Source organism: Alosa pseudoharengus, unplaced genomic scaffold (assembly GCF_046254945.1).
Source record: "Alosa pseudoharengus isolate Yale_2024_CS ecotype anadromous, Long Island Sound unplaced genomic scaffold, YU_APseudo_1.1 YU_APseudo_1.1_scf_21, whole genome shotgun sequence".
Taxonomy (NCBI): domain Eukaryota; kingdom Metazoa; phylum Chordata; class Actinopteri; order Clupeiformes; family Clupeidae; genus Alosa; species Alosa pseudoharengus.
This window is the reverse complement of record NW_027468674.1, coordinates 15,075,713-15,090,712: the sequence shown is the minus strand read 5'-3', so window position 1 is coordinate 15,090,712 and position 15,000 is coordinate 15,075,713. Positions and strand designations below refer to the sequence as shown.

The following is a 15,000-nucleotide window of genomic DNA, read 5'->3' as shown; positions in this document are numbered from 1 at the left end:
AGACAAATAGGCCTACTTCCATAAACATTCCCCCTCTCTTCAAACATACACATATTTGTTTTATTATTAACACAGGCTTGATTAATGATCCTATAAGTGTAAATGGACTCTTCTCCTCAGTAGCTCTCAGCTATCTCTAAGAATGCATACATCCCATAATAGTCTCCAGAGTCCCCCTCTTTATAGGCAATTTAGGGGCATTAACAAATGTATAGCACAATAGCCTGGTTCAATTTATCATCTCTTCTAAAAGCAGGCTTATGAAAACTTTCTGTGAGTGAAGGTACTCCAGACGTTCGCTGCAGCTGTGTTTTTGGCAAGGACGACCTTCTCGTGGGGGAAAGTTTCCCTTCGCATGCATAGACACCGCACAGCTAAAGACTAGAGCCAAAGACTGGCCGGCTCCTTTGCGTTCCGTCACACGACGACACAATAGAACTAGAGTGACAGGGGACAGGAGTTTAAAAACAGAATGGGAGCGAGCGAAAGAAACAGACAAACAAAATTGCCTTGACGTTTTTGTTTGTGTGGTGCGTCTTCGGCCAAAACGCAATGCCCAGATATAGAATTTCAGCCTAGACTGGCATGGCATGATATGCCCAACACAAAACATCTGCAACTGCATGGGAACGCAATGCGGCTCACAACACAACACCACAATGACTTTTCTTTGGATTTATATTAAACTATAACATCACCTCATATGAAACTTTAGTTAACCTCAAATAGCCTATTTTATCCAACACTTAATTGCCACAAAATTATGCTGTATTAGGTCAACAAGTGGTATGTCAACTCAATGTAAATAAATGCATCAAGAAGCTATTCAAGCATTGAACCAATGGTATGAACCCAGATCAATCAACAGACTAAAGCAAATCTCAGAATACAACAATATTGTTCTACATGTCGTGACTGCACAAGAGGACTTAATGTGACTTGTAATTCAGCAACTGTGCTGCCTGTTGGGCGTGGTGCCTCGCACGAGATGGTCGCAGACTTGTGGGTACATGTGCCAAAAAAAAGTTTGGAGCTCAGTCATTATAGTGGTTTGTAAATTGTATTTAATGTAATGTCACACCACTGCGTTCTGACCCGCAATTCGAAACAAGAAACTGAAGAGCCAGCGGCCTTCAGTTCCAATTCTAACCAAAGCACATATGTTCCTAGTTAATTTGCTCCTCATGCAGAAAGATACCGCTATCTCTACACAGTCAATTAACGAGGTTTATAAGCTTTAAGAACTTACAGGAAACGCATGCGTGTACACCTTCAGGGAACAGTGACTTACAATTGAGAGATCTGACAGGATGCGAATTAGTGACGTTACATAACAACCTCAAGCCCTCGTTTGTCTCCGCTTTGTTGCAAATAGAGTCGTTACCGCTATCGTGTAAAAACGTAAAGCGGGACTGGAGGGCACGATTGAGCCCGGATTTACAGGATGAACAGGAGGGTCTCCACGAACCCCGCAGCACGCCAAATAAAGCCTCGCGCACCGGAACAAGATTCAGCATCCCCACGATAAGGAGGCCGGTGCGTGACTGTTTATTTTAACAGTCCCAAAGACCACAGGGCCTGCCGGCAGGCACCAGTTACCTCGTATTTTCTCTGCGAAAATGAGTTAGAAAGAGGCTTGCTATATTAAAACACAAAGTAGGCTATCTACAAGTAAGAGGCACGCCCAATCTTGAAGAGACCAAAGGGCATAGGCTAGGCTACAAAAGGTGTAGCCTAATATTCTGTTATAGTCTGATATAGAAATAAATAGGCAACCAATAGCAAATAGGCCTACCTAATGTGTAAGAAGCAAGAATAGACCCAACATATGCCATCTGACGACCAATGCGAAGCTTGAATTATCAAAAGGATCCCGTTTCAACGAGTTCTCTAAATAGGCCACCCTTATGTCTCAGTTCATCTTTTTGCATGAACAACCAGGCTCGGTCATTTTGTGTCGCTCCGGACTACCAGGCGCCCAACTTTCTCATTCGGCTTTATTCTTTCATTCCTTCCCGCTATTGTTGAGGGGCCTCGCACGTCGCCCATATTTAACGGTCTGCACTTCTTTCTCTTTCTCCCCCCTCTTTCCGCGCTGGACCAAATCCGTTTATTCAGACAGCCGTGCAGTTCAGAACTGTTTTTATCAACTTGTCACCAGGCCTGTTAGTTCTGCTCTGTGCTCCATGGCGTCTGCAATACTAGCCTACTCGTTCTTGCTGGCTCCAGGGTTAAAAACACCCGAAATCAACCCTTAAGCTCCCATTGAAATATCACATCCAGGAAAACCTGTGTGATTTTCAAAACGTTGTTCTACGCCAAACCCCGGAGGTCTTGCGCCCTGTTCCCAAAACAGCTTATTAATTGAGCAGCACAGAGAACCCCTTAAATCTGTCAATATTTCAAATGAATTAGCCCTACTTTAAGGACTCCTGTGATTTGCTGGTTTCTAACATGCATTAAAAGACATGCAAAGACAAGGTCTGGTCTTATTAAAGTCGGCCTATAGGCCTAGCCGTATCGATTTAATTATGAGTCTAGTCAGACAAACCTGCACTATACCAATTGCATGAAGTAGGGAGGTAGGCTGAACATAACGAGTCTCCATTACGTGGCATCAACATTTGGCTCAAGCAGTACCTCTGCCCGGACCTTAAAAATAGGCTGAGCACGCAGCCTACCATACCCAGCCCGGCCTAGCCCACGGGCGGATGAGTCATATTAAAACAAATGATTCGTTTTTAATGAAGAACTCGTGTTTCTACTGCCGTAGTAGCGCAAAGATGAGCATATGTGAACAACATGGGAACTCTGGTGTGCCAGCTTTGTCACCAATATAAGTGCTCTTTTTGAAGACTTTCATATGGCATAATTTAGACCGTTTAAAAACAATAAACTAGTGGATGTCTGAATATTTTCCTCGACAATATAAAAATCCCACGGTGCTGAAAATTATAGATAATTTGAGTAGTTTTGAACAATTTATGTTGGGCTGCTCTTCAATGGAAATATCTTTATATGAATTCTCGAACTGGGTCGATTTAAATGTATTTCTTCTCACACAAAACCACAAACCACATTCTATATAATTATCGTTCCAGTTGTTGATTTCATCTGAATGTTTTTGTTTAACGCAACAAAAAATCTCTTGGAATTCGTTAAAACATGACAAATGTCAAAACTAATTAATTGCTGTATTTCATACGTTGTCATTCCATTACCTTGAGTCGTCTTTCCAAAAGTCAAATTATGAATACAAAAATATGTTTAAAAACAATTATGTCCTATACATTTGAAACTATAGCCAAAACAGTGGAACAACACAGATATCGGCCTATTGTCCATTGTGGAAACCAATAGCTCGCCAACTCCTTTTAAATTAATTTTAAATAAATAATCAAACTTTTGACGCTAAAACTTGAATGCGAGTGCCCGCCTGTAATGCACTCTTGCGTCCAACAGAGACCACTGCGCCACGCCAAAAGCTTGGGAATGCCTGTATGAACTGCTGTCGCAGGGTTTAAGTAATATTAACAAAAAAGGTACTTCAGTAGGCATATGTTATAAACGCATGCCACAGCATGGTTGTTTAATTTTGATGATATCTCACCAAAAAGGCATATATTACCATTGGTCAAACTGCACCCAGATATGCAGCTTTCATTTAGATGCGTACGTACGCAATATTCAATACTGTCTTACAACGATGTGGGCTCAGTAAAACATACAGTCTCAAATAAAAATGTTCTTTTTTGGCAACAATCATAAATGCACAAGTGAGGCATTTTATTTGGATCGATCGATTCATGTCAATCCACTCGCTGAATATAGTAAACATTTAAATTAAAATAAATAAATAGAACCGCCAACCATTTCACGAAACTGCAATAAAATAAAAGTATGCACTGTGCGTGTTCGTTTCTCAAATATTAACAAATCCACGTAGAACCAAGCAGTGGACACATTACTCGTTGCCAAATCGGTTCAACCAACTCTGCGCCCTGGACTATCGCAGCCAAGGCATGCCCGCACGAGAAAAGGCACCGGCGGACGACAGGAGAAATCTGAAGGGGACTCACCTATACCACTCCAGCCCGTTGTCGTAGTTTCGGTCGAAGAAGTGCGGCTCCGCTCCTACGGCCCTGATGTCGGGATGCACGCGGAGGAACTCGAGCAGTGCGCGCGTGCCTCCCTTCTTCACGCCGATGATGATAGCCTGGGGCAGCTTCTTGCTCCCGGAGCCGTTGGAGAAACTTGACAGCGAGCTGGGCTCCGGCGATCTCTGCTCGCCCCGCGATGCCTCGTCCCAGTCCTCGCCCCGGTCCACGTCCACGTCGTTCGCCGATAAGTCTCTAGACGCGGGCCGGAGCGACTGCTCGTCGTAATCAGACTCCAAATCAACCCAACCTTGCGGTCTGGGCAGCAGTTTGGACATGAGGTCCGCTCTGCCGCTCTCTGTCCTTCTGCTCGCGTATTCCGGCTCCTTCGCCCGGTAACTATCCACCACCATACTGGGCATGGTGGCACAGTACCCGACGCATGAATACAGCATGTACACCCACAGCAAAAACATGATGCCGAGCACTGCAAGTTTCTTTTTCACTGGGCTCGCTGACAACGCATACAGATTGTGACAAACCAGGCTATATTCCATAAGCCTCGCAGATGCGAACCATAATAATCCAACGGGACATATTGCCAAAACTATTCACTCCCGGTTGCACCGCGCGGTAATCTTCGCATGGTGGAGATTACATCCACAAAAAGCACATAAATAGAAAAGTCAACCAACACACAATAAATGAATAAAAAACGCAATAAACTAAAACTAAAGCGTTGGTTCGGCTCGTAAAAAGCTCAGTGCGTATGGTGGTTGCGTCCGAACATGACTGCGGAGCAAAAACTGGTAGTCGCCAGAGATGAGAGGTGCACTACTGTGCCACTCCGAAAGCCAGCCCTCGCTCGCTCCGGTTGCATCCCCGCCGCCTCCGTTGCGAGCCTCTTACTGAAGTGAAGTGAGCACGAGCTCCGTCTGAACACTAGAAACTTATACAGCGTCGCAGCTTCGCAGACACTGCTGACTGACAGCGAAGCTGGCCTACCGCACTACAGAAAGAAAAGAATTGCTTATTTGTTGACAGAAGCGGACCAATCAGGGAGTAGCAAAGGAGGGTCTTAAAGAATATCCTTGCATACTTAAGCCAATTAAAGGCTCTCATTGGACAAGGAATCATTATGCTGGAACCCTTTTATTTAACAACGGGGGGATTCCAACTTGTTAAAAGTTCTTTGATCAGTCAGAGTAGGCTTCTGGAAACTCACATATTGATTGTTCCCCCATTGGCTTTCAGACTGCAATCCAGTGAAAGCTTAAATGGTTATGACGAACCCTAAGAGTTTGGTTAAAAATAGTCTTAAGTTAACTATAAATAAATGACATTATGTTTCGGTTTAACCTTTTTATTAAATGATTTGTATGATCGTAAACAATTTAAAACAGTGGAGAAACAGAAGCGAGTCTCGAGTCCAACTCTTACACAACTTTAACTCTTCTACAACGAGAATGAATAATGGTCTACATCTAGCCTACAGAAGTTGTGAGGGAATCCAACCTGAACACTTTCAGTGTTAAAGTAGTCTACAGCCTGCGACTGAACTTGAACAGAAAGGTAACGTTTTAAGGCGATTTAGGTTAAACTTGCACAGATGTTTATTAAATACATTATCAGTTGTTATAGTTTACAAGGTATTAGGTAGGTAACAAATGTGCAATTTTACGGGATGTCAAGAAGTAAGGCACCAACCCAGACAAGTAAAAAAAAAAAAGATAGAGGAAAGCAACAATATAAAAACTGTAAACTTTGCCACAACTAGCCTATATCCTAATAGATGAAATTAGCCTATAGGAAACAATCTGTAATCTACAGTGTTAAATAATATAACATTAGTTGCTCAGAACAGCATAGACCTCAATGAAGTAGACAAAATTGCAGTGTTTAAACTAAGTCTAACCTATATTATCCAATTATTAGGCCTAGGCTATAAATGAGAGGTTATATAACACGCCATCATTTTAAAGCCTTTTATTACAATGATGATGACATTATTATTAGCATGTATTGTTGTTGAGATATTGTGGTGGGCTACGTGGGATTAATTAATTAATTAATTTATTTATCTATCTATTTATTTATTTAGTTAGTTAGTTAGTTAGTTTTTGTTCAAGTTGTTTCCATAAGGGCCTTCATTTCGATATTATTTATCTGTGTTGTATTAAACATAATCTGCTTCCGTACAAGGACAATTTAAATATGTAATTGAAGGGAGCGTCAGCGTCGACGAAAAAAAGTGGCCATTATTAGCCTACAAACTTAAATTTTCCGTTACAGTTTCAAGTGTCCTTTGAACTGAGACAAGGGCATAATTTCGTCGCGGGGGGCTCCGGCAGATTTAGGAAAGTTCATTTCTAAAGTCATATTGGTTCCAGAACTGTTTTTGTAACTTTGGGATTTTGGGTAGAGGGGAAAAAACGTAAGTCTAAAAAAGCAAAAAAATGATATTGTGTTGGTGGGTCTGGCCTAAATAATTTCCCATGGCTAAAAGTGCATTGCATTCAATCACATTTGGCTCACTGTTGATTTACAGACTGTGATGCACATATACAGCGCAATGATTTTGTGTAATAAACTGCAAGCATAACAAAAGTGCTAGACAAAGAAACTCATCAACAAATTTTAGATGTAGATAATTTTGCTCTTATACTTGAATGAATCACACAATAATCATTATCATGTAAATTACATGAAATTGTGACTTTGCTTTAGCATGCTGTGAAAGTGAACGTTTGCTGGGTCGTGTTGCGACATTGTCATCTAGGTTTCTTGAAATATAGCCTAATGTTGCAGACAGGGTGACCTCGAGAGAAAGATTCACAATGAAGCCAGATGCTGGCCGATCTCCCGCCGGGCCTTAACGACCCACCGCGGCCGTATCTGCGGAAAGAGCTCGTGCCTCTGCCCGGGAGAGGTTCATATTTCGTACATATTTCATATATATTTCCCAGGATTTTATTTGAAATTCGATTTAGAATAAGTTTAAACTGTATTTATATTTTCAAATAGTTTTGCTCTTACACTTATGTTTCACGACAGGCCTACCCTATTCTAAGTTTATTAAGTTGACAACAATCCATAAATGTGGCAACAGAGATTCTTATTTGCTTAAATTTAAATGTTTAAGTAATAAAAAAAATCTAAGTACACATTGCTGCTATTAAAGAATTGTGTATGTTTTAAGTTTGTGGTTAGTGTATAGATATATCCTATTTATCTAAAGAGTACTTACCCTACTATGATAACTGCAAGGAAGCTTATGTGTCAAAAGACAGAACAAAGAAAAGAAAACTAATTAGTTTAAACAGTGAAAGTCAATCTGTAAACCCCCACTTTCATTATTCCTATTACACAGTACATCCTAAACAAAACAGTATGAGCCAAGAGGTTAGGCAGTTCTGCAAGTGTTTAACACATTTCCGTGTAACCGTACAGTAATGGACCCAAGAGGATGGCCAGCACAAGTTTTTGTTTTTTGTCAGAAGTACCAGCACCCCTCTTTCTCTATGCGACGGAACTCCCCGGGCCCAGGAAAGAGGGTCGCGAGCAAGACCCCAGATGTCCGGAACCAGCAGGACGAAACCCTAGCCTGCGAGTGTGTGTGTGTGTGTGTGTGTGTGTGTGTGTGCTCTCACCTCGCTCTCTCTGGACGCTGATGCATACGTAGTGATTTTTCCAATGTTTACAACTGTGTATTTCACCCCTGTTCTTGCCGTGTTGATTCTGGCAGTGGCTCCAGACTCTGGTTGTCTGTCTGCCTTTACAACCTCTGGAAAATACCAGTTCAATTTGTGCCGTGTGTGAGAGAGACAGAGAGAGAGATTGATGTCACATAAAAATGTATGGACTGTGAGGAAATTCATCAAGATTGATATATTTGAGTGCATAAAAATGGAATTTAGCTTTCCCTCTCCTTCCACCTTCTCCCCTCTCATATTGTGAAAAACACTTACAATTTATGACATGTGTCATATTGGGATATTAATAACGGCAAAATGTTTGCTTACATTTGAATTTATCACTCCACATCAGCGCACATGTGCCAGTGCAAATAAACCCGGTGAGTGTGATTTTGAAGCGCCGTTAAGTCGAGTTCTCCTTTCAATTAGTTCACATCTGTGTGGCGGAGGGGAGAGGGGGTGTTAAAGCAAGGAACACCTCATGGAAGACAGGTGCCATTTGTAGGTGGCACACACACACACACACACACACACACACACATGCATGCACGCAACACACACACCGAGATCAAAGCAGAAAAAATAATTTCTGCCTTCTGCTTTGTGCCCTGATGTCACACACACTACACAAAAAAAATGTCTGCCGCACAGCTGTGTTTCAAAACAGGAAATCCACCAAATACACGCAGTCCACCCCGAGGAAGCATTGAGCTGTGGAAAGAGAGAGACAGAGAGAGAGAGAGAAAGAGAGAGAGAGAGAGGAGCAGAGATCCACCTGTTTGCTCATATATGAAGATAAATTGAAATTTCACACCAAAGAAAAAATGAATTCTGCGTTGGGTCCATTTCAAATAATACAACTACAGACACTCCCTTTGCCTGTCTAAACAGATTATTATTACATTATACTTTCATCATGCATGATGCGTGTGAAAAAGAGAGACAGAGGCTAACAAAAAACAAAAGCATGCAGTTTCATTACATAAACGGAATGGAGTAGATATACAAGTGTGTGTAAGGAGCATGTTTGTGTTAGACAGATAGACAAAGATAAAGAGAGAGAGAGATGGTGTGTGTGTGTGAGAGAGAGAAAGGAAAAGAGATGTGAAAGTTAAGGGGACTGGTCTGACTCAAAACGTATGCCCTGTGTGTGTGAGAGAGAGACGGATAGAGGGGGCGCGCGTGTGTGTGTGTGTGTGTGTGAGAGAGACGGATAGAGGGGGCGCGTGTGTGTGTGTGTGTGTGTGAGAGAAGAATGTGAGAGCAGATGAGACTTAACTGATTCAAGAGGTTTGTCCGGTGTGAATATGCATGTAAAAGTGTTGTCTCTGTGTGTGTGTATGTACAGTATGTGTGTTTGTGTGTGTGTGTCAATGTGTGAGTGTGTGTGTGTGTGTGTATGTATGTATGTATGTGTGTTTGTGAGTGTGTGTGTCTGTATGTGTGTGTGTGTGTGTGTGTGTTTGTGAGTGTCTGTGTCTGTATGTGTGTGTGTGTGTGTGTGTGTGTGTGTGTGTGTGTGAGTGGGGTCCACTGGCGTGGCCTCTGGGGGCGGACGTTGTAAACACACACCGCCCAGCATGTTGAGCCCAGGAGGCCGAACATGGACATTCAATCCACACACACAAGACCATGGGACAGCAGCTGGACCCACTCCATCCATCTATTCATCCATCTCTCCATCCATCCCTCTCTCTTTCTCTCTCTGTAGACCTCCAAGTCTTCTGTCTTTATGGGCTCACCACCCAAACTTTTCTCCCGGAAAAAAGGATAAGAGTGTGTGTCCACAAGCGGACCCCCTCTCTCTTCCCGGACAGTTTTTAAGAGGGACGGAGGTGGGGGGGCTACTAGACCAGGGTCAGAAGTACATAAGGAACTTGTTTTAACAACCCAAACCAAATTTCTTTCTCAGAACCACGACAAGGAAAAGGAAGGGAAAAACTTGTTCACCACCCACCCCACTCCAATCTACTCTTAAGAGAGAGAGTAGAATACTCTTTGGTGTGTGTGTGTGTGTGTGTGTGTGTGTGAGTGTGTGCGTGCGTGGGAGGGTGGTAGGATTACTATATACCATGATTAGCAATGGAAGAGGGCTTTGTGGAGGAAACAAGGGGAAATATCAAATGTTTAGGGACAGGTGTAGAGCAGTGTTTCTCAAACCTTTTCAGACTAAGGACCACTTAAACCAATAATAATAATAAAAAAAAAACACGGACCACCTACTGTAGCTAAAAAAACAAACAGTAGACCTACTTCAACAGCATATTACACAATAGGCCTACTCACTGAACCACCTTGCTTATTGTCTTTGCACCTTGCTTATTGTGTCAGAGGATTCATATTATGAGTTAAAGTGCCGTAGCTTACATAGGCAGTGTTGCAGAACTGTTTGGATTTACATACAAGTTGGTTCAATATTGCAAACAACTCATCTATATTATATTTTACCACGTCTGCTCGCGGACCACCAGTGGTCCCCGGACCACACTTTGAGAAACACAGGGGTAGAGGGATCATTTCCAGTAGCCTACAGATCAATACCTCAGATGACTTTTTTCCTTGCAGCCTTTTCATAACTATTTCATAATTCTGAATTTAGATCAACGTCAGTGGTTTTCTAAGAAGTGTTTAGAAAATACATCAAACAGGGTTAACATACAAGGTTGCTATATGAAGAGACCCAGCCAATGCATTGTAATGATCGACACCACAGCTGCATGATGTAAATTAAGTCTCCGTCATTACAAGTGAGGATGAAAGAAATAAATGTACTGCGTCCTATTACTTCATCTGTGCAATTTGTGACAGGGACACAAACCGTGTTTTTTATTCAACTTCATTTTATGGACATGATCTCAGGCAAAACAACTCAAATTTATTTGCAGAATTTACGTCCAACACTCTGGTGACCAGTACTTGATCATTGACTCATCAACATAGTCCACAGGTTTTCAGGCTTTTCCACACACACACACACAGCTTTTACTGTGATTTATGTTCATGAGTCTTATTACTCAGCGATGTTGGCCTTCTGCTTCCCATACAAACAGGAAAGGCCCCTGACATCAGCTAAGAGCATGTAATATTTATATGCATTAGCTGTCACACTGTATTAAAAACTGTCTTAAGCATCTGTCTGTAGTATGTTTACGCACTATTTTCAAATTAAACCAATATGGTTCGTCAGGATGTTTTAACAGCTCTTCAGCAGATTCAAGATTCCTCCCAATTATTGGAGGAAAGTGGATTTGTCCCAGAACTGCCAAGAATCAGGGCTGCATCCAGCACTGAGGTTTCAAACCACTGGAGGCACAAGTGCTATCCTGGATGAACCCAGACGAACCTGTTAGCAAACTTTAATTTTCTCTACAGGTTGGTCTGGAAAGGAGCCCATTGATGTCCGTTTCCAAATCACCAAAAACAGTGTGTATTGCAAAAAAGTGTATTTTCTTTGGAATTGAGTAAACAACTGTATTTAAAACCTTTGTTTCACAAGTAAGATAAACATGTATTTGCTGCACTTCTGAAACGATTTGGTAAGACTTTAATGCTCAAATTGAAGTATAATTTCACTTCTGGTTACGCCTGTGCAAGCAGTAAAGCGGTAAGTTCGGAATCGGGCGTCAACGGGCTCTTTCCCAGACGGACCTGCGGAGCAAATTCAAATTTGTGAAAAGGTTCGTCTGGGTTCACCCAGGCTACACAAGGGCATGTGCCTCTCCGCTCCGGGTTGCGCTTACTGGTGATTGCTGTGATTGCCATTTTAATGGACACTTGTTAGTTTATCAGTCTTATTTCATTTCTATAGACACACATACTAAGCAAGTGTTTCAACGCAGCAAATTGAAGTGTCAGGAATTGGGGATTTCAATCATAACAACTCAGAGGGTAAAATCAGTCCCTTTGCTGGTCCATGCCACAGAGTTTCAGAGTTTATTAAAGACTGCAGTCTGAGTGATTTCCAGTCATTGATATACAAGTGCAGTTGACTTCTTTTTGCCTATAGATGTCTGCAAATAGGTGTGTGTTAAAAGCACACTATGCAGGTTTTTTAGCTTAATATTGAGATGGTTATATGACTTTTTTCGGGTTGAATGGTGGCCGTCTCGCTTCCACCTAGCGCCTGTGAGCGGAAAAACCACCCTTGCAACTGTGGGCCGGCAGGCCGACTGCCTCAGTGTCAGGAAGTATAACGAGTGTAATGAATTGCTTCACTGCATTCAAATACACATACACGCCAGGCACCGGCTAGAAAAACGTAGCGATGGAGTTTCTCAGACATTCGTCATGACAGAGCCAGCGAAAAAGAAGCAAAAACCGAGAGAACAGTAAGGAAATTGCCAATACTGCATAGTTTACCTTTAAAGGTGCTCTAAGCGATGCTGGGTAACATCACTTCTGTTGATGTTCAAACAAAACAGAAAGCTAGCTCGCTACTTCCTCCCCCTCCCTCCCATGCAATTGAAACTCTCCTAAATGCACATCTCGTCAGTGATTTGCTGGAACAGTTTATGTTTTTATGGGCAAGGTTTGCCCAAGTTGTTTTGCGGCTGTTTTTGGAGCCTGGGTTGTCCACAGAGATTGCGTTTTTTTTTACAGTGTATTCAGGACACAGGCAGCTAGCGGATGGTGAGGTGATGTTTCCTGTAAGTGACAAAAAATGTTTTAGCCTAAAAAACGTATGACATCGTTTAGAGCACCTTTAAACTACTACTCTTCAGGAAAGCAACGTTTTGTACTTATCGGTGCACACAGCAGTTATGGAACTGCTGGATCACATCTCCATCAGAAATATTTGCTTTGCCTGTAACAGGAGGGGTTTTGGCTTATCGATCGATAAATCCCTCAGCACTATGAAATCAGTGCTCTGAGGGATGTATTGACGAATAAGCCAAAACACTTCTGGAAAAACAATACATCATCAGATGGAGGTGCCATCCAGCAGTTTCTTAACTTGGCACACTGCAAAAAGACTTTTCCAATGGTTTAAACAAGATTCACAATGAGCCGTTTGAAACAGGAGGGGGAGGTGGGGGGAGTAGTCATTTCCAACTGGCCAAGATACAGTTGAACAAAATGATAGATGTTCAAACATTAACCAACAAACAACCAAAAAACTGATACATGACTATTGCAAGTTGTCAAATCTTGTAGTATGATGAACCCCATTTCTGTTATTATGAAAAGTTAAATCATGAAAATCCCAAGGCCCCTCTGTCCTCACTTTGACCATTTGGGCACAAATTCGGGCCGTCTGGCCATCCCTGTTCTATAGCCCCCTGGTCATTTTGGCCATCCCTGTTCTATAGCCCCCTGGTCATTTTGGCCATCCCTGTTCTATAGCCCCTTGGTCATTTTGACTGACATATCCACACCTTACACGGCAACATTTACTTTAGCTTCAACTAATTTTGTTTTTTCAAACCGAACGAGCAACTAGGGACTGAAATGAAATAAAAAAAAAAAAAAAACCACATGATTCAAGATGTAAATCATAGAACCTTTATTGTACCGGACCATTTGTCCTTTCGCATGTGGTCTGAACAGTGAGGTCTGAGTGGTGTGGGAGGCGAACCGTGTGGTTTTGGGTTGCTGCATGTAACAAAAACAATATTAAGAGTTTGTTTCCGTTGGCCTACATTCAAGAATTATGGGCATTTGAATACAGTTCAGTAGATCTGAGGGGGGAAAAACAGTTTGCATCACAATGCCTTGTGAAAACAAAATAGATTGATAAATATATAAAGCTGAAACCGCTGAAAATGACTTTAAATCACAGACATCTGGTAATAAGAATTATTACGACTGACTGTACAGTTACAGAAATCAAAAGTGGCTGAGGTTTTACTCTTCACTGCGAGTAAACAGAACTGTTCCTGTGCTTGGGTTAAATATGATGTTTGGAGTTATGACTCCTTTTTCAAAAACCATTACAGAAAACTAGTTCTGTACAAGTCATTTTCAACATGATGCATATTTAGGGAATATACATAAATAAATTATCTGATATATTTACACACACACCTTGCATTGATCACTTCACAAACTAATTGATGGTATGTGGGGACGGTCTGAAATGCTTTTGTGCAATTTGAACTCTATCAGCAATCTCTCTCTCTCAGAGTACTTTCTCATTTACCGGTACTTAATTTGATTTCATCTTACTCTTTCGCGTGACAATGATTACAAGGGGGGTGGGGGGGGGCAAGAGACATCCCCTCTCAGTCACATTCTCTGCCCCCATCTTTGAAAAGCAACATAGAAGGGAGCACATATAGCAGTGACACTAAGTCGGAGGACCAGGCTCTCAGGAACAGACACAGTCTTTTAAGAGCTGGAGGAGGGTACAGTGAGGGATAGTGACAAAGAAGGTGACTGGTGGGAGTGTGTGGGGGGGGGGTTATGGCTAATGCTAATGAAGCTAGCACAATAAAGCCAGCTGCCAACGTCAACAAAGCTATTGTCCCAGTGCTATCAAAGTTAGCCTCCCAGTGCTAACCAAAGCTAGCGTCCCAATGCTAACCAAAGCTAGCACGTGAATGCTAACAAAGTTAGTGTCCTGATGCTAACCCAAACTGGAGCGTTAGCTCTGCACAGCTAGGCTGGAGGTGGCTGCGGCGGCTTTGGCGGCGGCTGGGAGCGCCTCGGGCTCGGCCCGTCGAGTCTTGCAGGTGAGGGCCAGGAGCAGCAGCATGGGCAGGTGCCAGAGGCTGCAGAAGAAGAGCTTGCGCGCGCTCTGGCGGTCGGCGCGGCGGTGGAACCGGAAGGCCAGGTAGGTGATGTACAGGTTGATGGGCAGCGACACCAGCGGGAACGTCCACGTGGTGAGGCCGGTGAAGGGCGCTACCGAGGAGAGGCCAATCAGGCCCAGGCTGTGGCGCAGCGCCACGCGCCGGCACAGGTCCGGGTGCGTGACGGACATCATGCGGTAGCCGCCGCGCGAGTAGTCCTCGCGCAGGTTCCAGCTCAGCGCGTTGAAGTGCGGGAACTGCCAGCTGTACAGGAAGCCGCCCAGCAACAGAGCTCCTGCAGAGAGAGAGAGAGAAAGAGAAAGAGAGGAGAGAGAAAGAGAGGGAGAGAGAGAAAGAGAGAGGGAGAGAGAGAGAAAGAGAGGGAGAGAAAGAGAGAGAGAGAAAGAAAAAGAAAGGAGAGAGGGAGAGAGAAGGAGAGAGGGAGAGAGAAAGAGAGAGGGAGAGAGAAATAGAGAA

The 15,000-nt window shown here is 42.9% G+C and overlaps 2 protein-coding genes and 1 long non-coding RNA gene across 3 annotated transcripts in view; all 3 read right to left on the bottom strand.

Annotated features, from left to right (window-relative positions):
- Positions 1 to 4,979, bottom strand: part of hs3st3b1b (heparan sulfate (glucosamine) 3-O-sulfotransferase 3B1b) — a 29,264-nt gene extending 24,285 nt beyond the window's left edge. The window contains exon 1 of the mRNA XM_076297995.1: positions 4,080 to 4,979. Within this exon, the coding sequence (XP_076154110.1) occupies positions 4,080 to 4,654 (575 nt within the window). The 5' untranslated portion in view covers positions 4,655 to 4,979. The remainder of the gene's footprint in view (positions 1 to 4,079) is intronic.
- LOC143137708 (uncharacterized) overlaps positions 1 to 15,000 on the bottom strand; it is a 626,567-nt gene that overhangs the window by 513,456 nt on the left and 98,111 nt on the right. The window lies entirely within an intron of this gene.
- Positions 13,281 to 15,000, bottom strand: part of cox10 (cytochrome c oxidase assembly factor heme A:farnesyltransferase COX10) — a 7,719-nt gene continuing 5,999 nt past the window's right edge. The window contains exon 4 of the mRNA XM_076299085.1: positions 13,281 to 14,818. Coding sequence (XP_076155200.1) covers positions 14,376 to 14,818 — 443 coding nt within the window. The 3' untranslated portion in view covers positions 13,281 to 14,375. The remainder of the gene's footprint in view (positions 14,819 to 15,000) is intronic.